Source organism: Neurospora hispaniola (genome assembly GCF_033458365.1).
Source record: "Neurospora hispaniola strain FGSC 10403 chromosome Unknown B0T23scaffold_5, whole genome shotgun sequence".
Classification (NCBI taxonomy): Eukaryota; Fungi; Ascomycota; class Sordariomycetes; order Sordariales; family Sordariaceae; genus Neurospora; species Neurospora hispaniola.
This window is the reverse complement of record NW_026944410.1, coordinates 2007994-2035075: the sequence shown is the minus strand read 5'-3', so window position 1 is coordinate 2035075 and position 27082 is coordinate 2007994. Positions and strand designations below refer to the sequence as shown.

Below are 27082 nucleotides of genomic sequence, written 5' to 3'. Positions count from 1 at the left end.
AAGTAGTAAACCTCGTTTTACCTAACAAGGAATACTACTCCGAATTTAAAAATATTAATAAATATTTTAGGATATTAATATAATTACGCCCTATAATTCCTCCCTCTAAATATTCTCTATTATCCGCATTCGTAGTACAATTTAATATTTTCGTAGGGTACCCTCCGTTATTTATACCTACTTTAAAATACTTATACAATTAAAATTTAAAATTCCTTTTATAAACTATTCTTTATTATTCGCGTTTATTACAATTTATTATAATACCTAAATATAATCCCCCTCCTTATAAATTCCATCTTCGGAATTTTCGTTTCCGTCCTCCGCCTTTTATAATTCTATATATTACTTCTTCTATAAACTTCCTTTACTTACATTATTCCTTCTTAATTACTTTCCTATTACCTTTACTTTATTCTTTATATTACTCCCTCTTTTCTAATAGTACAATTCTTAATTACTTCCCTCACTTTTTCTATTATAGTCCGAAGTATATACTTTCCTATTTTCCGCCTTTCCCTCCTACTTTTTTACAACTGCTATTACTATTTATTCGTCCTATCCTTCCCTTTCTAATTATTACCCTTATTTTATCCTTTTATTTACCTTTTCCTATTATTTATATAATTATTTAATATTCTATTTACCCTATATTATTTTATATTCGCCTACTTTAAATTATATTTACTTACTTTAATTTATATTCGTATAAGGACTTCTTCCCTCGTCTATATAATATCCCTTCTACCTACCCTCTTTACTTCTCTTCTCTTCTTCCTCCCATTCTTACTTTTATAATTATATCCGCTACCCCCTCCCTTAATTCTATAACCGCCTTATTTACTCCTTTATTTAAACCGCCCCCTACTATAAATATATATATTTCTATTATATACCTATATACTAATTCTTATCTCTTTTATAAACCCAATTAATATATTCGCTTTTTCCTCTCCATTTTTTTTTCTTTTTATTTTATCTTCTCCTTCCTTTTACTTTACGCCTATAATTAATTTTTAATCGGTTACTCTCTTCTTATCCTCTAATAATATCTACCCCCTCGCTTATTTAAAATATAATATTACTTTAATCTAAGCATTCGCTAACGCCCTAACCCTAAATTTATATAAAGTATTTTATTTAATTAGTACGCACACTTGCCAAACTAAAGGTATACTATCTTCCCCTATTATTTCTCCTATTTTTTTTTTTTTTTTTTTTTTTTTTTTTTTTTATTTCACTAACGTCTTCTCCTTCTAAAGTTCAACGAAAAATCGCAATATTCGCTATCGCTACGCCGCTATATATTCGAAGTCCCTTATAATATTTATAATCTCTAGAATAATATATAGAATATAGTAGTTAAGATTGTACGTTTTGCTAATACCGGTAGCCCCCTACCTACCCTCTTCCTATAGCGGTTATATCGGTCCGTAGTAATATTTTAAATTATAATATAAGTATACCTTATTAATAATAATTTCCTTATAATATTATTTAATATATTCTAAATTAGGAATTTTAATTATAAGAGCTATTTGAAATTTAATTACCGTAGTATTAGCAATATTAATACTAATATCAATCCAGTAACCCCTATTAGCAATCCTATTATTAATAATAACAACTCTCCTATAAATATTTTTATATTAAATTTTCCTATTCGTATTACCCCCTCCCCTAATTATAATTAGGGTCCCTAATATTAGATAGTTAATAAAAAATTAACGTTTATAAATAGGAAATTAAATAAATTATTAAAATTCGTAAGGGAGGACTATAAATAAATAGTATAAAATAATATTTATAAATATTATTAATAGGTACAATAGTACGTAAGAATATTCCTTCTAAAATTATAAATTTTAATTTTATATTAATAATAATAGACGCCGCTAAGGATTTTTTTATTTAGGGCAATAATAGAAAATACAGGCTATATTCTACTTAACGCTTTATTAATATCTTATATTAAATTAAATTACTTTCCTTTTTTATTTTTTATCCCTTTTAATATTTTTACTTTATATCTCTACTTTATATTTCTATTTTTCTATCCCTACTTTACACCTTATATTTGTATTTTATATTTACGTTTTACATTTGCATTTTACATCTTACATTTACGTTTTGCATTTATATTTTGCATTTTACGCCTATATTTTATGTTTGCGTTTTGTGTTTGTATTTTGCGTCTTACATTTACGTTTTACATTTATATTTTATATTTTACATTTACGTTTTACATTTATATTTTACATTTTATATTTATATTTTACATTTATATTTTATATTTTATATTTACATTTTACATTTTTATTTTACAATTTATATTTATATTTTACATCTTTATTTTAAATTTCTAAATAATTATTATTCTCCTCCTATTATTTAATTAACTTTTATTAATTTAATAGTTAATTTACTATTAATATGCCGCTATTATATTTTTTTAGTTTTATATTCTTTAAAAAGGTCTAGGTAATTTATATCCTTTCGTAAAACCTACGAATTTTCATCGTCCGGATACCCCTTCTATTTAATTTAAAATTAATATTAATAGCTAAATTTATAATATTTTACAATCGCCTTAATTTTATATTAAATATTATCCTCTTCGATATTTATAACTTCCCTTCGTAATACTATTGTAATAGGATCCCTATAGTATAGTTCTAATAAAATAATAGGGAATATTAAGTAGATTTAGTAATATATAGGGAATACGAGTCGGTATATTATCTTTTTTTCCCTAACGACCTTGGTAATTTAGAAGGGTTCTAAAAATTTATTTACTAATTTAGTATTTGGGTAGTATTATTTAATATACTTTATATTAAACAAAACTTAATTTCCAATATTAAATTCCTTTAGCTTCCGAATTTTATTATATTATTTTACGTACCCTTAATTAATAACCTTTAAGGCTACTACAATTTTTAATTATCTGCGAAATAATTTATTAATTTAATTAATAATTATTATTAGAAAGACCGTCCTCCGCCCTTACTCCAAGTCTATTAATCCCTAAAAATAATACCCGAAGAATAATTCCGAAGAGGATTTTTTAATAATAGTATAGAAATAATTATTATACGTCTATTATACTAATATAATTTTTTCGGCCTAATTAATTTATTCTATATCGTAGAAGATTCGGAGGTATAATTCTAAATTCTAGTTTTACCTCTCTATTTATCCGTCCATTTAAAGGTATTAAACTATATTAAAGTATTTATAAATATTTAAAAATTCGTAGTAAATTTTTTAAAATTGATTTATAAAGAGGTTGCCTCGGTCCAATATAATAAAATCCGGAAAGCTAAATTACTAGAAAATATTTTACTAAAAAAGGAATATAAATTACTAAGCATTAATTATCTTTTGTATAAAGATATATAAAGCGTACTTAGTAAAGTAGTTAATAATAACGAGGATTATATTGTAAGTCTAATTAAATATAGGGTCGAATAATTTTAATATTCTAATAATAAAATCGTACAAAATATTTTATTAGGGAATAGTAAGGATAAATAACAATTTTAATAACTTATATAATTAGTAATTATAAAGTTTAACCTTTTAGTATACTAAATATTCGTAGATATATAATTTAATATTAATCGTAATAGTAGGTTAGTAATAGAATTAATTAATATACTTTAATATTTTCTTTTAATCCGAATATCCTATTATTATTATATTATAATAAGTATAGAATAATTCGGCCTATATCTATTCTAGAATATAGACCTAATATTAATACTATAGAATTCTATTTTCCCCCATCTTTTAATTCTTCGCCTATCTCCTCCCTTTATTATTCTTCTAAATTTCTTTAATAATAAATAAATCTTCCTTCTATACCTCTAATAATTATTATTCTAATAATAATAATTATTTATTATTCTTTTATACCCTTGCTACTACTATATACCCGCTTATATTTCCTATAACAATACCTTCATCCTCCCTCCCTAACTTAATAATAACCTTACTTATAAACTTTACCTTCTTCCTTATTACTCTATCCTCTCCGCTTTTATTTTCAATTTCCTTTTACTTCTTCTCTTCCTTATTTAATTCGTCCTCCCCCTACGAACTCCGCCTTTCTTCCCGTAATTCAACTCCTTTATCTTCCAACGCCTAACCCTCTTCTATTTCGCTTATATTCTATTATTATTCCTTCTTTTCTACCACCATCCTCTAAATTTCTTTTCCAATTAAAATTACCCGTTTTACTAATACCTTTGCTATTCGATTTTCCTTTATTACCTAACCCTTTTCTTTATCCTCTTTAATAATTTTTATTAATAAATAATCGCCCCTTACCTTCTATTTTTCTCTTTATAATTATAATTTCTTTAATAACCTATTTACTAAATTTAATTTCCCCGGATAATATTCAATCCTAAAATTATACACTATTAATTCCAACGCCTACCAATTCTACCTCGTATTAACCTACTCCTTTTCTTAAAAATACTATAGATTTAAATAATCCGTAATTACTAAAAATAGTTTATTTATATATAATAAATATTACTTCTACACTTTTAATATTCCTATAATTATTAATAATTCTCTATTCCTAACCCTATACCTAATTTCTTCTAATAATTTCTTCCTTAAAAAGAAAATTATTAAATATTATTTATTACCGTATAACTATATAAGAACCACCCTAATTACAAAGTTTAATATATCCGTCTCTATTTAAATTTATAATACTAAATCGAAGTAATATAATATAAAAATTTCCTAAAATAATTTCTTAAATTCTATAAATACTTCTTCTACTTCCTTTATAAATTCGAATAACCTCCATTTATTTCCCTTTAATAATTCTATTAAGAGCGTAATTACTTTAGAATATAATATTACAAAATATTAATAGAATCCTATAAACTCTAGGAAGACCTAAATATTATAAACGCTCGCCGGGGCCTCCTATTCCGCAATTACTACCACCCTCTCTAAATCTATCACTACGCCTTCCAAAAAAATAATATATTCCAAAAATAATACCTACTTTATATAAAATTCGTACTTACCTAAATTTATATAGAAGTTATAATCTTACAATTATTAAAAGACTTCCTTAATATAATTAATATAATTTTTTTTATTTTTACTATAAATTAAAATATTATTAAAATAAATAATATATATTATATCTATTAACCCTACTAATATATTATTAATATATACTTAAAATATTATTAGTACGTTCGCTAATCCTATTAATATAATTAAAAATTCATAATACCTATACTTCGTACGAAACGCCGTCTTTTCTTTATTTCCCTCTCGAATCCGAATCCTATAGTACGCATCCTTCAAATCCAATTTTATAAAGACTTTAACTAATAATAACTAATCTAAAATTTCCTAAATAAGGAATAATACCGTCCAATTCTTCTTTGTAATTTTATTTAATACTCTAAAATTAATATAGAGCCTTAATTTTCCACCCTTCTTTAAAACAAAAATAATAAAAGCGCCCGCTAAATTAATAAAAGGACGAATCTACCCCTTCTAAAGTACTTCTATTAATTATTCGTATAATATTTCTAATTCCTTAATATTTAATATATAAATTAATCCTTAAAGCGCTAACTCCCCTTCAACCAAATTAATATAATATTCTAGCCAATTATATTAAAATAGGAGTATAACCAAAGTTTCGAATACCGACCGGAATTCTTTATATTCTAACGGAATAATCGGCTCGGGGATAGCGGATTCACCTTCTATTTCCTCTAATAATTCTAGAGGTTACAATAATATTAATTCCGCAAAGGGTACTAAAATAGGGTAAATACTATTAAATACTATTTAAAAAACTTTTACCGAGAAGGTAGGGACCGAAAGTAATTCGGCTAATTCTATTATAATAAGTAAGATTATAAATTCTAACGTTAAAAAAAAAAAGATTTCGAATAGGATATTCGTATATATAAGAAAGTAGAAACCTTCCTTTACCCTTACTATTTCCCAAAGGTCCAATAATAAAATTAAATCCTACTATAGTCCCGCTAGGATAATTATAATATTATATACTTCCTTCGCTAATACTATACTCAATATAAAATCGCTAACCTCAATATAAAACCGGAACGACCATTACTACTAATTAATATCAGAATTCTATTTATAAAATTAAAAGTAACCGAAGATAATTTCTACAATTAAGGATTTAACTATAATAAAAATAATTTACTTTGTCCGTTTAATACTATAGGAATTACTTATTTTAATAAAATAGGTAATTGTACTATATATAGGAATAGGCTAAAGGGAGAAATTAATAAAATAATAGAGTACTAAATTAATTTTCGTATTTAATAAGAATAAATACCTACCAATTAAATTTAACTCTATACCCAAATCTATTAACCCTTGTATATTCTATTAATTTCTATAAATTTTTACTAATAACTTTATTTCTAAATATATTTACAATCTACCTATATTATCCTAAATAATTATAATTACTACTCTAATTGTAATTAATTTAGCGTTTACTCTATATAAGGAGGTACTTATAAGGATAGGGTAATTCCATACTAAATAGCCAACTTAATTATAATTATAATAAGTTCGGTTTAAGTATACTACTACGAAATAGCCCATTATATTATATTTATAATAAATATTTAGTAATTTTAATTAAGTATACTAATTATATATATAACCTTTCTAATAATAAAAGAAATAAATAAAATTAGGATTTATTTAAAAAGTAGTAAGGGGGTAATAAAGAAAATCGGAGGGATTATTACTACAAGATAATTAAAAAAGGATATTTGAAGAGGAGGTAGAAGGGTACGAAAATAAAGAAAACGATAAATTATACCTTAAAAATACCTAATATTAGTAATATAATACGGATGGTTCAATATTTTCTAAACCTTCTAACTATTCTATATATACTACTACTTCGTTTATTATATTAATACCGGCTATTAAAAGGACGCCTTATTTAAAAAGAGGGTACAACCGGTTAGCCTACGTAACGATCCGAATATATTCTAGTTAATCGTACAATAAATTAAATTCTTTAGTATAATAACGGTTATAAAAGTTATAAACGGTTTCCGAAATACCTTACTATATATATTCGAACTTATTGAAAATAAATTATTTAATAACTTAAATATTACTATTATATTCGGTCTCTAAAAAAGTACGGAAGTCGTTCTATATAAGCATATCACAAATAATATTATACCCGGATTTACTATAAAGAATTAATATATATTTAATTTATATATTTTTAAAATTACCTTTAATATAATTAATAATAAATAAAAAGGAAATATAAAGGTATTTTTAAAAGTATATATCGATATTATAAAGGTAATTCTACAATTATAAGAAACTTTCACTAATAAATTTAATAATATTATATTTAAAATAATATTTAATATAGGCTAGTACGGCCGCGGTTAATAAAGGGGTAATTATAACAACGGCCGCCAACAAAGGGGTAGTAAAGGGAAATATAATAGAAATACGAATTTAATTATAAAAGAAGTAATTTTAATAATAGAACCTAGTAAGGATAGAAGGGTAATTTTCTACTAAATTTTATTTAATAAAGCCTACGAACGCGAACTACTCCTACTAAAATATATATAAAGGAAAATAATTAAAAAAAAATTTAATTATAATAAACTGAAATTCGAATAATTATTATTTACGTACAAATTTATTAATTTCTGAAGTTTAAAAATACGAATAAGGAATTTAAGGTAGTATAAAAGAATAGTCTTTATTACTATTTTCTTCAATAGACTCTATAGTAGGTTAATATTATTATAATAAGGGTAGAGGAAGTTAAATTATTTTAATTATAGTAACTATAGGGGTAATAGTACAAAAGGGACGAAGAATAGTTTTGGTAATATAAGAAATAAACCGGCCGCTACGTATATATATCTTAACAATATTAACTTAATTCCTAGAAGAAGAGCTATTAACTTATTAAGAACGTAGGCGAAAGGTAGGCTAAAGTAACTACAGTCGTGGCTACACATAAGGGACAGCAAATTAGGGGTTAATTTAAAAATATATTAATAGTTACTGATTATAATAAGATACGCTCCGTTAAACCTCTTTTATACTTATATAAACTCTATTTATCTACTAACGAATATTATAGAGCCTCGTACTAATCTAACGCCTTAGCACAGTACCGGATTATCCTTCCCGCAAGCCCAACCCAATATAAGCATTATCGTAAATAATCCTACACTTCAATTAATGAAAGGGAGTAGCAGCCGCTAAGGTACTTCTATATACGGGCTCTTAGCCTCCTAACATATTAGTACTACCTCCTCTACTACCACCTCCCTCCTTACTAGTATAATCTTTATATGTACAATTTACTTCCTTACCTATATTTGAAGTCTTATAATACTTTCAACGTACTTTATAACCCTATAATATAGTATTAATTTAAAAGACTATAACTATAATAGAGTAGAGGGGGGAATAATTAGTATTAACGGTCTAATTTATATAGTATAAGGTCTGGGGGTAGTAGGTAGGTTAAAGAGATAGTGGTTAATTGATTAAAGTAGTAGTAAATTAATTTTATCCTCCTCCTCCTTTTCCCCCTCCTTATCCCTATTACTCTCCCCCTTATAAATTTCCTTATATATAGCCTCCTCCTTATTATTATTAATTAGTATACTCTCGTTTTTAAAGAAGGTATTAATTATCTATATATTAAAATAGCGAACGACATTGGCAATAGTTTCGATAGTAGATTATTAAAATTAAGGTTGAAGTAGGTAGGGAGGAGAGGATAGGGGTTTTAGTACAGTAGAAGGGTATTGTACGGTAGAGGGATTATTACTTAGATTAATATTAATTAAGTTATTAAAAAAAAAGTAAGAAGGTTTACCCTATATTTTTTTAAAAACTTTTAATATTAGTATACCTACGGTATTATATGTAAATAACCTATCCCTATTCTCCTTATCCTTCTCATTAAATATATCCTCCTTATAAATTAATATATACCTATCCTTCAATTGCTCCTTCCTTCAATTATTAAAATAGACTTTCTATATAACTTTCTACTTACTGTTAACCGGGTCTTTAATTTACTTATCGTAAAGCTACTTTTAAATCTTTTTATTATATAATTTAACAGTTATTAATTGCTTCTTCTCTTTAATTAATTACTCTTATTATTACCTTTTAATAATTTACTAATTAAAATCCCCCTTTAAAAAATTTAATACCTCACCCTCCCTTAGTACCTTATATACCCATCTCCTTATCTTATAATCGAAGTTAGCTACCTTCTCCCGGTCTTAATGGTTGTATTTTTAAATAATATCGTACATTAATAAGGCTTTATAAACTATAACCTTAGTAATATAATAACGGTTATATATTAGTAAGCTAAAGGTATAATAGTATTTATCTTTAATATAAGTAATAATTTTAGTAGTTTTTCAAAAGCAGTCCTTTTTAAATAACAACGAAGGTAAAGCGGGGTTAGACTTCTTAAATTACTTTACTTAGATTTGTAGAAGTACTTTAATACAATTGATTAACTATATTCTAATATTATAGAATCCGTTATTAATATTATAAATAGTTATATTAGAATTGAAGATACGCTAATAAAATTAGCGGAGGGGAAATAGTAATAATAAGGTTAATAATTAATTTTAAATTCTCTAATAAATATAGTACGAATAAAACTAAATTCTCCTCGTTAAACGAACTATTTTAATACCTTTTAGTAATAGGATTTAAGAGATAAGAATACTCTAACGTTAAATAGTTATATTATATAGGTTAAATAAGGAAGTAAAGCTATTAGAATAATATTAAACGTATTAATATACTCTTTAACTTCTATATTATAATAGCTACTAAACCTATTAATAATTAGGAAACAGTAAATTAATTTATACAACCGCTTTAACCCAATATTATTATTTAAATTATCAAGTTTTTTATTAATATAATTAATATTATACTAATTGTAGCCAAACTAATTTTAGAAGGAGAACCCTTTATCCCCTAGCTCGTAACTATCCTCCTCCTTTAATTTCGTAAAAATCGGGGATAAGTAAAAGGAATACTAATTAAAATACTTTAATTAATCGAAAATAAGGTCGGCATTCAAGAAGCTAATCGGTAATTTAGCAAACCGGATAGCGTTATCGAAGTTATTAACGATAAAATCCTTAGTAAGGTCGGTTTTAAAAATTATATAAATAAGGATAATATTACTAAACGTATTTATACTAGCGAAGAAGGTAGTTAACTCTCTATTAGTAATATCGTTAATTTTAGGCTATATAAAGAATAGTAAATATTTACCCCTATATAATTTTATTAGTAAAGTAATATACTATATTAATTTACCTTCTACCTCGCTAACTCCCTTAATATAACTACCCTTACGCACCCGCCCGCTATATAGCCGAATTTTATACCTATTTTATTATAATTCTAAATATCCCCCCTAATAATATTGTACTTCTTAATTATAGATTCGTAATTATTAAACTACTTATTAACAAAGTCCTCGTTCAACTCCTAAAACCTCTTCTTAATATCGACGGCATAGTAAATTATAGTTTTCAATTCTAAATAGTTTTTAAGGAAGCCCGTTAATTATATCGTATTATAAGTCTCTAGAACGCCCCGTAATAAACGTAATTAATTTACTACTAATATTACTATTTAATATAATACGGGAAACCTTCCCTAGAAATAGAACATCACATACGAGACGATAGCATCTTCCTCGGCCAATATTAATATACGGGGCCTCCCTCTCGAGTACGTCGATATAATTAGTTTACCGGCTTTAATTAACAATTTGATATAACGGGAAATAAATATACGGAATTCTCTAGTAATAATAATAATTTTTTTAATAATTAGCGGTTTACACAATATTCTTAAACGTTCAATACGTTGGCGGGTAGCGAAATATATATATGCGCCGTAGTAATTAGTAGGCGCCTCCCCTATCTTATTAAAATATTTATTAAAATTTATTAATATAAATTATATTAACCTCTATTAATTTATAGATATATATAGATTATTTACTTTTGTACGGCTTTATAAAGTGGGTAGTTAGAAATAGCGAGTTTATATGTGGTTGCGTTGCTGGTTTGCGCAATGTTAAAAAGTGGTTTTGCGCGGCGTTAATAGCCGATTGTGTATGGTATAGATCGGAGCTTGTCCTAGATTAAACGTTTGTCCTATAAAATTTTTTCCCCCTCTTTTATGAGAGGGGGTTGAAAAATGGCCCCATACCCGGCCGCCCCCAACCCCCAAGTACGTATCTTTGATGAGATGACAACCAACCAGAAAGTGATGTTGCTCAGAATCCAATGCCCCAGGAAACCATGCCCGAAATGGAAGGGACGTAAACATGTCAAGAACCTGACCAAAGTTCCCCCCACCTTCAAGAACAGCCATCCCTACCTACAACCACGTCGTCCCGAATCGCGTCGCAAAGCTTTCGATTGTATCATCTACTGTCGGAAAACAGAACCTAGTACAATAGACAGCAAATTTAGCGACTAGCATCAAGAATGTCACGAAAAAGCGTCATGTCGTCCACATTCGAGCCCTCGCTCTCGACTAGCCGACAGCCCCTCGGACCATCGCTCGCCGATACCCTACCCAGCATCAACTTTGGTTTCGATGAGTTGCGCGATCGCATGGCCAAGTTCACGGCAAAATTTGACGCTTTTATTGAGCAAGGGCGCAAGCGCGTGCTAGAGGAGAGGAACCAGTTTAGGATGAACGTGGCAGAGCTCCAGGGTACGTGTCATGCACCTGGTTAGACCAAGAGGGCGCATATCGATACTAATTTCTGCTTCCTGTAACAGAGGACCAGCGTATGAAGAAAAAGGACATTGAAATTCTCCAACTCAAAACCAACACCTACCAACAGACCATGGCCAAGGAGGCCGCCGAAACACGCGAAATGCAAGCCGCCATCGCTTCGCTCACCGAGCAGCGGGATAAACAAGCCGCGATGCGTGACGCTTTGAAAGAGCAAATTGCCGCCACACAGAGGGAGATTGATGCGCGTCTAGCAGCGCAAAGGGCGCACGCTGCGCAACTGGAGGCGCAGGCGAGGTACAACGTGCCAGAGCTGGATTTCTGGGTAACGAACCTGTGCATGCGGATCGAGGGTGCCGGAGCAGAGGACAGGCTCAAGTTTGTCTATACGCACATTGATGAGAGGAACTGGGAGCGAGAGGCTTGGTTCGAGTTGAGCATGAGTGGGAGGGACTACGACGTGAGGCATTGTAGGCCAAAGCTGGAACGAGAAAAGGTCGAAAAAGTGCTGGACCGGGTAAACGAGACTAGGGAGCTCGTAGTGCTACTTAAGGGCATGAGAGAATTGTTTGTTGAGGCCATGAAATCTTGATTCCAGTTCAGCTGGCCTGGATCGAGAGTTTGGATAGTTGCGGTTAGATACCCCGAATATTGGACGTCCTGGCATGTAGATGCCAGTGGACTTGGATTGAACGATTTCAGGATGTATTTGGTTTCCCGTCACTGCTTCTATCATCATGCGAGTGTTGCCTGCTTGCGTAGATGTACCTAGGTATGGTGAGCTAATTTGTGTGTGCCTAGTTGCTCGTTGGTGGTGAGTTGCTCGGATGGCTGATTGCTTACTAGTTCCCTTGGCACCGATAGGCGTGACTTCATCTTGGTCAAAAGCAGGAACGCAAGGGCGCTCGGTTGAGAAAGGTGCCCCTGTAGAATGCCGCTGTAGCAGCTCGTTCTTTCCTAGTCTTAGCTCTTTCAGGGGTTATTGTTACTAGTATCACAAAAGCCCGCCAACCAGGGGCAGTTCCTCCCGTCAGGGCAGCGTCTTCAGGTTCCGACGCGTCTGGTAACCACAAGGGAATCACCACAACACTTCACCTCACCTCTGTCCCTTTCCATTTCACTGTCACTTCAACTTCAACTCGACACATCGCATCAGTACTTAATCACCAAACGTTGCGCCTCGTTCTTTCAACGTACAATATTCACGTTCTCTGTTCAAGAAAAGGACATTCTATCGTTTGCCATGGAGAAGAGCGAAAAACAGGCCGCCGCTCAACAGGCGGTAGACATTCTTCATGAGATTTCCACCATCCTGGTAAGCCAACAGTGTCACCCTCCTTGCTACCTCGACTGCTAATTATGAATCAGAACTGTCAGTTGGACCGCAGAACACTTTCCATCTGCATTTCCATGATTGAAAATGGCGTAAAGCCCGAGGCGCTGGCTGTAAGACTGTCTACATAACCTCACGTAGCCCGTCAGCGAGGCAACTAACACACCATGACAGGAGGTGATCCAAAAGCTTCGCGTGGAATCCCGTGTCATCCAAGCGGACATCGAGGCCGCCGCGGCCACCCCCAGTGCAGCTCGCCGAAAATAGATGATCGGCGGGGAGAGGGTTTTACTCGGTTCTTCGAAGCGTGAACCGTTAAATGAGGAAGACGACCAAGAGCAGATGGATATCGACTTAACTTCCGACGGTATAAATCAGCGTTATCTAGCCGCGCCGAACGACACCATCTCGCGGTACCATCTAAATCTCACTGTCTACACTCTTCGATGGGTGATTATGGGGTTCAAGGAACTGAAGACAAGATATCCACCATTGTGCCTCTCTGACAGCAAGATGGACCAGATTGCGGCGGACTTGATTCGCCGACTACACGTGCTGTTGAGAAGGGAGGAGCTCAGCTCCGAAGTGAGTCGTGGTCGTAGGGCATCAAGAAACCTCACAGAAACCGGGAGAAACGGCGGTTTGCCGTTGGGATTGAGAAGGGCCAGGAGGGCCCAAAGCGCACCGGACCGGACAGAGAGAATCAAGTTTTACCAGGAGATGCTGCGATTCGTGAGACAGCGACCCATGATCTCGACGTCGTTGCAGCCAAGCCCCACGGAAAGTTGGGACCATGATCGCTTCTCAGCAGACTGGAACCAGAGGGGAGAAGAGGAGGAAACGAATGATGCACTGGAACTCTGCGAAACATACGGAGGGGAGGTGAACCAAGACTCGCGAGAGGAAGAACAACAGGCACCGGTGGAAACGGAGGTTATTGAAGTCGGCAAAACAGGAGATGGCGAGGAAAACGTCAAAGATGATTCGGAACAAGAACAGGCACCGGTGGTGACAACGGAGGTCATTGAAGTACAACCATCCAGTGGAAGCAACAGCTCCGACGACAACGAACGAATACGCCACCAGATGTGATATGAAGGCCAAAAAAAATCAAGAAGCCAGTGGGAAGAATAGAAGCCGCAAACATGTCCATCTAGAAGAAACTCACCTCCGAATTCGATTCGAGCGACAGCGAGGCATACCTTTACGACGACCAGTGATTATGCCGGTTGAATGGTTCACACGGTTCACGAGCATTACCATGATGGAACCCAGATCGATTCAATGTATCAGATCAGCCATCTGAAGACGTGGAGGATTCAGCGATTGTTTTCAGTTCGTTCTTCGCATATTGAATCGACGATACAAAAGACAGCGACATAACATCAAGACAATGATTTTTTTTTTCCAAAGTTCTTTCAGTGGCAGTTAGATCTGACTCCAACTAACCAGAACATGTCGTCATTGTTCCTTGCAACCTGTGACTGTTTAGTTGATCCTCCTGCAGTTCACATGAAGGAATTATTTCCTTAGCCCAACCGCCCAACTACCCAGCTACTATCTAATCAATTGTCTCTAGGGAACTAACAGTGAGAAGATCATATTGATATTAGGCAAGCAGGCCTCAACCTTAACCAAGCCCATTGTAATCTCACAACCTTTTGTTCTCTGTGAGGTGATCAAGAATAATTGTCCCGAGTTTCTTTTCGTCCTGGCACCGCTATATATGGATCAAGTGAGTAGGCCCAGCCAAAAAGTCCTAAGCACTGGGTACTGAATATATGTACACTATCAAGCCAAATGCTATTCATTTCCTGAATGATCTTTTTATGGAATCTTTATCTTCGCATCTGGCTGCAGAGTCACGAAGGTAGAGAGGATGATGAACTCATGATTTCAGGATCCTTCCAAAATCGAAGACCCGATATACATATATATACACATATTCATGTTGATATCAAACTGTCTTTGAAAGCCCTTCTTAGGTGGAAAACAGTCGATCTACATAGGGTGGGTGGACCGTCAACTTCAAGATTGTAGGCATACTACAAGCTCAAGCTCGTTGTTGTTGTGTTTCGAAACCCTCGTTTTAATGTATTACATAAAACCATTAGTTTTATAATAGCATACTTCAGTTTTAGACTTTCTTCTTGAATTGGCGTAAACTGACTACCATCTGTACAGGTTATTCACTGCAGGAAAAAAAACCGAAAAAATTTTTTTTAAAAAAAATAAAAAAAATAAAAAAAAGAGGATCAGGGAGCCGAAGCTACAGGTACGGCTTTGGGAAAGTAATTGATCTCCATATTCTAGTTGTTTTAATTTCCCCTACCCATTCAGCCGAACCGAACTCCAGTCTCATGCTCATGCCCACTGAAAGTTGCCTTTGTACAACGTCTCGGAAAATAAAGACTGTAAAGACCACAAAATATACTGTATAAGGTATATCGTGAAAGAGATATTCTCTATCCCTGCTTTTCCTGCCCTTTCCATGCCTCCCTGCCTTCTGCGTTACTTGCCTCTGTTATCCAAGATATCATCTATGACCAATCAAGTCCAATTCAAACCCTCCATCCCCTATTTCTTCAAGGTCATCGTCATCATCATCATCATCATTCTCTTCCTCACTCTCTTCTTCCCCACTCTCATCATCCTCATCGTCCTCATCTATTAGATCCCTAATAGAGGTGTGCCCATCCTGAGGAACTGGAACTAACCTTCTCGGCGAGCGTCCCAGGAAACCCAGCACGTCTTCTAGCGTCACCATGTCCTCTCCCCACCGACTTTCCTCATCGTCATCGGTGTAATCGTCAGAATTATAATCTGCGCTCGTTGTCACCCCAGGTCCAGCTGCTTCGTTTATTGACCTGCCTCTTGTTCTCCTCCTCGTCGTCCTTGTCGTTGTCATCCCGGGGATGGCGCGATCTGGAATCATGGTGTTATTTGCCGCGCCGGAAGGAGCAGATGCTGAGTAACCGCCGAACCCCACCAAGGCGGCGGCTGAAGCGAGGACGGCGGCGGCTGTGGCAGCTGGGGAGGAAGGAGCGAAGGAGGAGGGGCGAGGGAAGTAGGTAGATGGTGAAGGGGTGGTGGGTAGGTTGGAGGTGGACGGATGTGGTTGGTCGGCGGAGGAAGAGGATGGAGATTGTCGGTTTCGGTTGGCGAATAAACCTGCTAGGGCTGAACGCCGTGGTGGTGAAATCGGGTCGGAGTGGAAAATACTTCTGTTTTGTTGTCCGTTCGTGTCGGGATATTGAGGATCCAGTCCTCGAGCAGCTGATAGTCGTCTACCGCCGGCTGTTGCCACGTTGTCAAGGGCAACTGGCAGCATACTCACACCCTGCGCTCCGTTGTTGGCATCACTCGACCCAGTGGCAGCCCTGGGTTCCTCCTCACCCTGGTCGCCATCCACACCAGGCATATGGAGCAGCTTATGTTCGACCGTGTTATACGAGTGACAGACTGAACACTTCAGTCCCAACCAGTGGTACCTTGTCTGGCTTTTTGCACTGCAGTCGTTGCACGAAATGACGGCCCGGGCATCCTGGTACTCGTCGGGCATGGGCTGGGTGGCGATGGCGATGTCAAGGTTACGAAACTGGATCTCCATGTTGACGCAGCTCTTGTTGCAGACCGGACATCTGTACGATCTTTCCCGGTGCGCGCTGAAACAGTGTTTATGGATGGTATGGCCACATTTCATGATTGCAACCGGTCGCGGAGAGTTAAACAGGTAATCGCCGCAGATGGGACAGTCGCAGTCGGTTGACCGTTCGATACATCGGTGCTCGTCGCGCGTGGAGACGCATGCTGAGCATTTCTGATCACCAAGAACCGTCAGTTCATGTTGGGTCAAAGGGGCCATCCATTTCTTCACACGAGCTTCAAGCGACTCACCTTGCAATGGAAAAAGTCTTTGCCCAAGCCCAGCCCAACTCGGCAGAGCCCACAATCGTTGCAGTGATAGATTGGTTTGTTCCGATCGTCGTTCCACAATTTGCAAATATTACAATAGTAAGAGGCCGCTGACTGGTTACAACCAACACAAGTCTGCGAGGCCTTTTGGGTTCGACCGCACAACATGCACAACATGTGACGTGTTTCCCGCCGCGGCAAGGTGTGATCTTCCACCTCATCGTGACAGAGCCGACAAGTATACCACCGATCACAGGCGGCGCATTGCAGCTTCACATTGCGCCGGTAGTGTTTGCAACCGAGTCTGAGAACGGGCTGACCGTTCTCGTCCAGATCCTCGGTTTCTTCCTCGGGTTGTATCCCCTGCGCAATCGCGTATGCGAGACTGACATCGAGTTCTCGCACCCCGTATTCGTCGCGTTTCGGGACGGTTTTGGGGGCATAGGTCGGCTTCAGATCCTCCTCTGTAACGTGGATGTTCAGGGTATCCTCGTCACTAAATCCGCTTTCGCCCGCGAGAGGATTCCAGAACTTCAAGGCCGTTTGCAACGGGCCAAAGGAATCACGATCCCGGTTCGATGGTCGATCGCGGCTATGGCTCTGCGCGCTACGAGCGCTCTTGACGCTGTGCACACTACGCACGCTCCGACCGCTGGGCGATTCTGGGCGCATGCCCATAGTACCATCATGCGCATGTGGAGACTGTTGATAATACTCCTCCGTCATGACCTGATGTATCAGCTGCGCCTTGAGGGCCTGCGAGATGTCGGCCTGATTTTGAATCGCCTGTATCCTCTTCCTCAATGCGCTCTTGCCGTCATCTTCTGGTAACTCCCCGGTCTGGGATCGAGCGTCGGAGTCCACCTGGGAGGGGATACGAGGAAGCGTGAGGAAACTCTGTTGCGCTGCTTGCGCAGTCCATTCTGGCGCCAGCGCAGAGATCGGCGAAGTTAACGACGGTCGCGCCGGCGGCGTCGATTCGTATGCCGCTGCGGATATTGGCGGAACTGGAACTTGTCCTGTGTGCTCTGCTGCTGGAGTGGCAGTTGCGACATCGGCGGCTTCCCCTAACCTCGAATGCGAACTTGATGCGGCGTTGGTTGGTGTGGTTGTTGTTACAACAGCCACCGGCTGCGCTACGGTTCTGCCAACAATAATCCCATCCAGACTTCTCCTATAGTTCTCGTCTCCGTCCTCAAACACCGATTCGGGCAGCGCGGCCCCATCAGATCTCGTTCTCTGGTGTTGCGAAGTGGAAGACGGCGTGGGTATATCGGGCTCTTCAGCGGCAAACCCTGAGGAAAATCGCCGAACTTGTCGTTGTGCTCCTCGAAGCAAATCAGAGACTAAGGTGGCCATAGCAGGTCATGCGGTTGTCGCAGACCTTGTTTCCAAGTTTCTTCCTTAGGGTCGGCTTTGTCGGACGTAAACGTACAGCGGCAGCGAGACTGACTGGGATCGTCGGACAATGTGATGTCGAGAGAAGGAGCAAGGGCGAGCGCGGTGGCGATTACGAAGTAGGCGGAAAGGAAAGAAAGCAAAAGAGATGGCAAAACGCCAGGAAGGTATGTGTGCTGAAGAGCTAGAATAAGCCAGTATATACGGAAGACTAAATTATGCTAACAAGCGCAATAATGTCAATTAACAAGAGTATGTAAAGGTGTTGTGTGTATCCATGGGTGGGTATCATCCATCAAAGTTCATGTTTGGGGGAGACAGATGTTGGACGAGGGAAGCGGAAATAGTGAAGAACGAAATGTCGGTCGAGCTGTGGCAGACGCAAATGACAAATGGCACGATGGCTCGATGGGTGGGTGCAGTGAGACCGAGACTGGAGTGGTCAGTCAGTCGTCGTGTTCCTGCTTGTCTTTTTTTCCTTTCGGATTTCGGGCAGATCATGTCGTCAACTCGCCCGCCATTGTCCTCCGTCCCGGTGGAGAATCGACACGATGGCTCTTGCCTTGAGGTTTCCACTCATTCAGCATCTCGCCATCGTTGTTGCCATGCCAAGGGCATGTTCCCCGCCAATGATCGCGGTGCAACAGCTTGTGACACGGCAGCGGCTTTCCCCTGTCTGGCTGTTAGGTAAGTAACACCTGCTGTCTTGCGCCTTCACGTGTCCGCCTGTACCGACGCTACGCCAACGAAGGCCCTGGTGAGATGTCCGTCTCCCGCATCTGCAACAACACGCGACTTTACTTTCTTACTGCCACGCGACAGCAACAACAGTTCAATGCAATTCACCGACCTCACCTGTGTACACCTGTGCAGTGTGAGAGAGACGAGCGTTGACTTGTTGCGTTGCCCACGTGGCTGATCACTTTGGCAGACATGCAGATGATCCGTCCGTTTCCTCGGAAGGCCGGCCGTCGAGGGCTGGGGCCTGGCTGGCAAGCTGGTGGGGTGATTAGCGGACCGAACGGACCATAACGGCCCGGACCTCCCGGAGTGGACGAGTAGTGTAAAGACCCGGCCGGACACGGTCACTGTCGGGCAACTTGTCCGTCCCCGTGATCAGTTTGAACCCATTCTCATATCAGGGTCACGACCACGTCAGAACGAAGCATGCTGGCAGCAGGTTGAAAAGAGAAGAAAGGAAACTCATTGTTGTCGTTGGTGGAAGAAGAACGGAAAGTGTCAGAACCACGACCACAACTGTGCATCTCCTCCCAAACAACCCAGCACGGCCCCAGAATCGGTTACAGAAGCGACGGGACCTGAGCTGCAGCTGCCAATGCGGGGCAACCTGTGGGGTTACGACGGCAACGGCTCTGATCTGGATGTTGTTGCACAACTTTAAGCAACTGGAGTGCAGACTGCAGATGAAAGGAGCAACTTCCAGCTCGGCACATGTTGTTAGTGCAGTGTGTTATGGTAACCGATGGTGACAGGGACAGAGGAACCGACCTTGGCTGGCGACCAACTGATTCACAAAGACCCTTGTCTCATTTTTGGCGCCTTAACATGCATCTCTAGCCCAAAGGTACCTAGCCATCGCCAAATAGTAGCCGTGAGTGTGTAGTATACAGTGCAGTGCTCGAAAAGGAAACTTCCGTCCTGGGCATGTTCAGTTCTTGGTGTGTTGCTTCAAGCTCCATGCAGGGGGACTGAGTGAGAGAAATGTAACGGAGAATCGATTTCTATTTGGATGGGCGATAAAGGGAACGCCCGTCGTAATCTCAATCACCATTCCTCGTTATGCTCTGAAACCCCCTTTGGGACGGGGGCTGTCCCTGGCTGAGCTGGGACTTCACACACGTTACCCAAGGTTACTAAGGTACACTCTCAAGTTACATGCCTCTACATGGTACTTGTTGTCGTCCACTTGGCCCCCGCGTTTCCCTTCCGCGTGACGATTCGGTTGCCCGGACCCAGCTTGCCAGGACGGGCCTGAAATGGCCCTGTCATTTAACACATACAGTCAGCTCCCCTGTTCCAGCAACAGTTGGACGGAAAACTACCCTTTTTGAAAGGGTAGGAAGCGCAATCCTAAAATAGAAACACCGGATGGGAAAATTCACTGTCGATTTGTACGTACCTATGGTAGGGTATGGAAAGGTGAAACCAGGAAAAACTGAAGGGGTCTACCACAGGGCAAAACTGGCTTGGCGTGCCAGTTTTGGTCACAGTTGAAAGGCAAGTGGTCTGTGCACGTCACCACTATGGTCAGATGTTTGGGGTTGCTAGGTGGAACAGGGGACCGGGCCAACTGGAACTGCTGTCTTGTGGGTGATCCTGCTGGATCATAAACTTGACGGGACCGAACTGTGCGTATCCGGTGCATGTACGGTAGACGGTAGTAGTACCCCTGACGTCGACTGACATACCTAGAGGAACCTATATACCGTAGTGTATATGCTGCCGTCTTTACTGGAGGTTCATCCAATATATCCAGGGCATTCTTGACGCTGGTTCTAAACAGCAACCCAGGAACCTCCACGGATGGATGCCAGCGAGGGTACGGTTATGGCTTCTCTAGGTAGATAAGGCAAAATCTCACACGCGTCCGTGAAACATTTGTTGCTCCAATCTTGTCTTTCTTGGCTCGGGCCCAGTGTCGTCACATCGCTATCCCGCCTAACAGAAATGCAAGTACTTGGTATGACGTTTGGCTAAGGTAGGCTGTGCATCTGCAATCCACCCAACCGTCGCCTCTCTGGGCCACGGCAGCTAACAGGGCAGGTTGCCGCACTCCGACAGCAACAGCACCCTGACTTCACCTAGCAAGCACTTTTTGCTTTTTCTGGGCGTGTGGTGTAACATCACAGGCGACAAATTGGACCCGGACGTCTCAAACCCTTCATCGGGCTGTGCTTATTTTTTTATTTTTTTAATGGCAGCACCGCCTCAGTCCATCGTTGTTTCCTCATCCATGACACATTTCCTGATCCAAAACCATATCCGAGTCCATATTCCTCCATTCGTCTGTGTGACCCGACAATACCCTCGTTCGCCAGCCAACATCTTCCACCACTCTCTCTCTCTCCGGCCATCGCAATCCAGTCCGACCATTGCCTTTGTGTGTTCAGCAACTCGCGCAACGATATATCCACTTCACGCTCTCCCGACGACAAGCGCGATCCTAGCCGGCCGTCAAGGTCAGTCAATGCAAAACCAGACAGGTAAAGGCTAGGAATTCATTTCTTTACCTTTCATCGTCTGGAGCTTTGACGATCTGCGCTCTTTCGATCCGATCCGCCGTGTCATGACTGTCATCGCTTCAGGCCAGCCTTCAATCTCCCTTGTGGTCCGAAACTTTTGTTGTCGACAGGTTCCATCTCATTCGCCATGTAAAATCGCGTATCAGACAAATTGGAAGCCACTACGGACAATCAAATAATCGGTTACTTTCCTCATTTCCATGACTTGGTGCATACCTAGGTAGGGTACCCAAGGTATACTCGGAAACTACCATCCATTCCACTTTGGAACTGAAGCACGCATTCCATCTTTCTACTTCCCTTTTACCTTCATCCTAGGACATTTATTTTCCCATTCGGCTGCATCTATTAGTTACTTCCTTCAGACTGCTGCCACACACCAGTCAACAACAACAACAAAAAAAAGAGCTTTGCAGGTCACAGCTACCTACCTACCTTCCTACTTCTACTTCTTCTACATAGCTGAGCTCATCCATTACTGGCTACAGGCCTAGCCCCTGGTGAAGGTGTCATTGAGCGTACGCTACATTGCGTTGCCACTGGTTGTCACTGACTGCCGCCCTGTTGATGATTTCCTAACCGACTTGTGGTTGCCACCATCATCTAACTATCGATTTTACACTACTTTCATTTTCCCTCTCGGAAGGACCCGACTCATACACACACAGATTTGACACAATTTTTCTTTTATTTATTTGTTATTTTTCTTGGAAGGCTCAATCATCAAGATGGCCGTCTATACCCCCCGAGCACGGTCTACGCGAGAAGGTACCATGAATATCAACGACACCTCCATGCCTCCTTCGATGGCGGTCTCGACCACTTCGCCCTTTTGGCCATTGGGGCCTTTTCCCAACAGAGTGGATTCCCACGCCAACTCGCACCCGCTCCCGCACCAACTCCAGCATCCGCCTCAAGATCCGCTTCAGCATCCACAAGGGCCGTTTTCACAGGGATCCTCGCAGCAGCAACAGCAACAGCAACAGCAACAGCATCCGCAGTGGCACCCGCACCCGTTTCCGCAGTCGCACCGTGCCTTTGGTCCTCCGCCGAGCTCTGGCAGTATCATCACTACAAACAACTTGAACCGAAAGTATAGCAACGGCAACAACAACTTGAACGGCAACAGCCCCGGCAGCGGAAACGGGAGTTCCAACGTGAGCGTCAACCGGCCACCCACCGCAAACGTCCAGGTCCGCCGCCGTCCTCATGCTGCCACGACCGCCGGTCGATTTCGAAGTGCCGTCAGAGTTCCGGACCTCCCTGTCTTGAACAACTTGCGCATCACCAGCAACACAGGCAACACCAACGTCGACGATTCCAGCTCATCTGACGAGGGCTTCCGCTCTTCAGCTGCTCGTCCTCAGAGACCAGAGCATCGACGCTCCATGAGCCATCCATTCCCGTCTCTGTTCTCGAGCAAGAAAAAGAAGTCATACCAGATGTATGCTGGCGATTCCGGGTCCGAAACGGTAGACGACGCCGGTTATGCGCCCAAGCTCGGTACCATCAGGCCTTCAACACAGCATTCTCGTAATCATAGGAATGTTCCTTCTACGGGCAACAAGGACTATAGCACGGGAAATTGCATGACGTGCGGTTGCTTGGTGCGATGGCCCAAGGAGCTTTCTGTCTTCAAGTGTACCATTTGTTTGACCGTCAACGACCTACAGCCATCCAGCTCAGGTCAAGGGCAAGGGCAGGGTCCTAGGCGGGATGCTTCCCGAAACTCACCTCCCGCAGCGGAAGAGCGAGTCTTGTCTCATGGTAAGAAACTCCTCTATCTGATATGACTGTTCGCTCACTCACTAAAACCTGCCTAGAACGACCAATTTCTTTGGGTCATACAAAGTCACTGGCCACACAATGTCTGCGTTCATTTCTTTCGTCTGCTCTACGCTCAAAATCGGGCCGACAAGCAGATGTGCAGCCAGACTCTTATTTTACCCTGGCAAAGGTTCCTTCGCAAGATCAGCAGGAAAGTTCGCTTTCGCCACCAAGTGGTCCAGGAAGGGTGCCGCCGGCAACAAGCAGGGCGGTAGGCGTGAGCCCACAACCGCAGCGCGATGGGTTAACGGTCCCAAACACTGACCTGGATCCTCAACAGCGTTCCAATAGAACGCCTCGGTCATACTCATCGTCCTATCCCGAAAAACGACCGGCCATTCCTGATCTCGGCCTCCAAGCACCTGGTCCTCAGGCGAGCCCACAGATTGCGAACCCCGAGATAGATTCGAGGCGGATGTTCAAACGGCTTGAGGATTATATAATCAGCTGCTTCACCTCGTATCAGTGTTTGAATACTTCGTTTTCGACAACCCGCCCGTCTCACCAGCCTAGACCTAGTGGCGAACCAGAGCGTAGACGTCGACCAACGCAGTCGCAACCTCAGCCCCGACCTCAGCCCCCACCCATGCCTCAACCCGAGGCCCGCAAAGACTCGGTTACTACAGAACAGCCGTTTGTTGAACTGGACGCCAAAATGCTTTTGCTGGGGGACTTTGCGGAGAATGGTCTCTGGTGGACGGGAGGACACGAAGAAAAGGTACCAGGGAGGTCATCGTCCAACCGGAGCGATCCTGGCGCGTCTGCAGTAAGCCCAAGAAGTCCTCGAATTGACTGGGCGGAAGTAGAGGAGTGGTATACGGCAGTGCTTGACGCAGTGCGGTCCTGGCCCAAGTTTTACGATGAGCTTGTCAGTGAGGATTCCAGTCTCGCTGTGCCTCCCGAAGCGCTTAAGGAGATCGAAGCACAGTTGCTTGTGGGACAGGACCATGTTCATAGGTCGCTTTTGAGGGCTAGCGAGACGATTATGAAACGGCCCGGACGCCTGATGACTGCGCCTCATGAGCTACGGTTTATTCTCATTCTTGCCGCTAACCCACTGCTTCATGCCTATTACAAGCCATATACCGGCGAATTCCGGCATATGGACTCATTTTGGTCTGCTCAGGGCGGTCCCTCTTCTGGAAGGCATTCCGGAATCATAAAGCGTATCGTCGGTCTCCTGTCTAACAGTCCCAACGAGTGTCACAATCATCTCGTCAACTGGTTTGCGAGGTACCCAGAACCGCTTTTCATAAAGACAAAAGATCTCATTTCGAGCTTCTTAGCATTTCGACTTAACCGACAGAATGAAAAGAAGTACGATGCCAGAGTGGATATTACCGCCGGTTTGATTCCAAGTCTGAATGCTGGCAGGTCTGCGGCCTCACTTCACGCTGCGTTGGGATCTTCACAGGCATCAGGAAAGAAGCAGAAAGAAAAGAAGAAGATATACAATGAAGATTGGCAGATCAAGGCCTCGGCGCAAGTTCTTGCGCTGATTTTCGCCGCCAACAACACGGGACATTCACGGCGCAGCCTCGCCAATCTTACGGATGGACCGGTGGCGAGCACAAGGGATCGGGTCCAAATGCGTGGGCAAATTCTTGCCACAAGCGATTTCTACACCACTCTTCTTGACGACTCCGACCTCGTGGCGGATTTTGAAACATGGGAGTCGAAAAAGGGAAAGTTTGCCTTTTGTCAGTTTCCCTTCCTTCTTAGCATAGGCGCCAAGATCCAAATTCTCGAGTATGACGCGAGGCGGCAGATGGAAGACAAGGCAAGAGACGCCTTTTTTAACAGCATCTTGACCCATCGTGTTATTCAGCAGCACCTGGTGTTGAATGTTCGCCGGGATTGCCTGGTTGATGACAGCCTCAAGGCTGTGAGCGAGGTGATCGGTAGTGGCGGGGAGGACATCAAGAAGGGCTTGAAGATCAATTTCAAAGGAGAAGAGGGTATTGACGCTGGCGGTTTGCGGAAGGAGTGGTTCTTGCTCCTTGTCCGTGAGGTGTTCAATCCCGATCATGGTAAGTCCACATCTGTTGAAAACCAACTTTAGTCGTCCTAACCTTGTTCTAGGGATGTTTGTCTACGACGAGGACTCCCAGTACTGCTACTTCAACCCCGCCTCTCTTGAGCCATCCGAGCAATACTTTCTAGTCGGCGTCGTCTTCGGTCTCGCCATATACAACTCCACCATCCTCGACGTCGCCCTGCCACCGTTCGCGTTTCGGAAACTCCTCATGGCCGCACCGCCTGCCACGCTGGCCACGTCCCAGCCTCGCCAACCCATGACGTACAGTATCGACGACCTCGCAGAATACCGCCCCCGCCTCGCCAGCGGCCTACGCCAGCTCCTTGAGTACGACGGAGACGTCGAATCCACCTTTTGCCTCGACTTCGTCGTCGACATCGAACGCTACGGATCCACCGAGCGCGTCAGCCTCTGCCCCAACGGCGAACGCCGCCCCGTGACCAACGCCAATCGCCGCGAATACGTCGATCTGTACGTACGCTACCTGCTAGATACGGCGGTGACGCGCCAGTTCGAGCCTTTTAAACGGGGGTTCTACACCGTCTGCGGCGGCAACGCCTTATCACTCTTCCGGCCCGAAGAGATTGAGCTGCTGGTCCGAGGCTCGGATGAAAGTCTGGATATCTCGGCGCTCAAGTCGGCTGCTACCTACGATAATTGGAGTACGAAGAACCCAGTGGAAACGGAGCCGACGGTTAGGTGGTTCTGGGAACTTTTCGAGGAGGCGTCCCCCGCAGATCAAAGGAAGTTGTTGCTGTTTATCACGGGTAGTGACAGAATACCCGCAGGAGGGGCGGCGGCGCTATCGATTCGGATTGCGTGCCTGGGCGAGGATTGCGGGCGGTATCCGACGGCGAGGACGTGTTTCAATTCATTGGCGCTGTGGAAGTATGGAAGTCGGGAGCGGCTGAAAGAAGTCTTGTGGACGGCGGTGTTGGAGAGTGAAGGATTTGGGTTGAAGTGAGGGGGGAATGATGAAGGATGATGTTATGCTTGGTGTGTTTGTGTTGGTATGAAAGAGTTGTGGATGTTACGGAACAGGAGTTTCTCTACATGGCTTTTTTTCCTTTTTGGTTACCCTGCATATCCCAGACCGGAAGAAAGGAGGCAAAGAGAAAACTGCATCATTATCATCGGCATCAGATAAGAAAGAAGATAGCGGAAAGCAAGCCAGATAAATTCATTCGTGTAGCGTCCATCCTTTGAATAAGCCGATACACAACTCCACGCTACCGTTGATTGAGGAACATGATTATTTATGTATGACAGCTACCATCGAAGCCAGTTTTGAGCCACCATCACAGCACGTATATTGGGGGTGAAGTGTATAAAAGGCGTTGGGAAGAGTACTTGTCAAAAGATGAAATGGTGAAGAGGAGGAGGAAGAAGTCAGTTTAGACACCCACTTGTACATCGAAGTAAAGTGATGGGCCGGGGCTCATATGAGATGACAGTCCATTCAAATTG

At 40.7% G+C, this 27082-nt stretch overlaps 5 protein-coding genes across 5 annotated transcripts; 4 read left to right on the top strand and 1 right to left on the bottom strand.

Moving 5' to 3' along the window:
- The first annotated feature begins 11325 nt into the window (after window positions 1-11325).
- B0T23DRAFT_360168 (chromosome segregation protein Spc25-domain-containing protein) lies at window positions 11326-12626 on the top strand. Its single transcript, XM_062836252.1, has 2 exons — window positions 11326-11817; window positions 11886-12626. The coding sequence occupies exons 1-2, from the start codon at window positions 11586-11588 to the stop codon at window positions 12431-12433; spliced, it is 780 nt and encodes a 259-aa protein (XP_062691812.1). The 5' UTR covers window positions 11326-11585; the 3' UTR covers window positions 12434-12626.
- A 154-nt stretch (window positions 12627-12780) lies between these two features.
- B0T23DRAFT_360165 (mitotic-spindle organizing gamma-tubulin ring associated-domain-containing protein) lies at window positions 12781-14266 on the top strand (the record flags this gene model as incomplete). Its single annotated transcript, XM_062836251.1, has 3 exons — window positions 12781-13156; window positions 13210-13287; window positions 13442-14266. Exons 1-3 carry the CDS (start codon window positions 13085-13087, stop codon window positions 14264-14266), a joined length of 975 nt encoding a protein of 324 aa, XP_062691811.1. The 5' UTR covers window positions 12781-13084.
- A 1396-nt stretch (window positions 14267-15662) lies between these two features.
- Window positions 15663-18606, bottom strand: B0T23DRAFT_165917 (uncharacterized protein). Its single transcript, XM_062832814.1, has 2 exons — window positions 17072-18606; window positions 15663-16994 (listed from the first exon to the last, which is right to left on the bottom strand). Exons 1-2 carry the CDS (start codon window positions 18446-18448, stop codon window positions 15711-15713), a joined length of 2661 nt encoding a protein of 886 aa, XP_062691810.1. The 5' UTR covers window positions 18449-18606; the 3' UTR covers window positions 15663-15710.
- On the top strand, window positions 18607-19641 carry B0T23DRAFT_165923 (uncharacterized protein). Its single transcript, XM_062832815.1, has 2 exons — window positions 18607-19174; window positions 19419-19641. The coding sequence occupies exons 1-2, from the start codon at window positions 18765-18767 to the stop codon at window positions 19498-19500; spliced, it is 492 nt and encodes a 163-aa protein (XP_062691809.1). The 5' UTR covers window positions 18607-18764; the 3' UTR covers window positions 19501-19641.
- Window positions 19642-22478: 2837 nt separating this feature from the next.
- On the top strand, window positions 22479-27056 carry B0T23DRAFT_443648 (uncharacterized protein; the record flags this gene model as incomplete). Its single annotated transcript, XM_062840872.1, has 3 exons — window positions 22479-23517; window positions 23574-25607; window positions 25660-27056. The coding sequence occupies 3 exons, from the start codon at window positions 22479-22481 to the stop codon at window positions 26577-26579; spliced, it is 3993 nt and encodes a 1330-aa protein (XP_062691808.1). The 3' UTR covers window positions 26580-27056.
- Window positions 27057-27082: the final 26 nt, after the last annotated feature.

Bases quoted from the DNA above. Each gene is read 5' to 3' on its own strand.
- B0T23DRAFT_360168 (XM_062836252.1), top strand. From the start codon at position 11,586: ATGTCACGAAAAAGCGTCATGTCGTCCACATTCGAGCCCTCGCTCTCG. The intron at 11,818-11,885 runs GTACGTGTCATG...TTCCTGTAACAG, and splicing joins GAACGTGGCAGAGCTCCAGG to AGGACCAGCGTATGAAGAAA.
- B0T23DRAFT_165917 (XM_062832814.1), bottom strand. From the start codon at position 18,448: ATGGCCACCTTAGTCTCTGATTTGCTTCGAGGAGCACAACGACAAGTT. The intron at 16,995-17,071 runs GTGAGTCGCTTG...CTTGGTGATCAG, and splicing joins AAGACTTTTTCCATTGCAAG to AAATGCTCAGCATGCGTCTC.
- B0T23DRAFT_165923 (XM_062832815.1), top strand. From the start codon at position 18,765: ATGGGTGGGTATCATCCATCAAAGTTCATGTTTGGGGGAGACAGATGT. The intron at 19,175-19,418 runs GTAAGTAACACC...TCACTTTGGCAG, and splicing joins TTCCCCTGTCTGGCTGTTAG to ACATGCAGATGATCCGTCCG.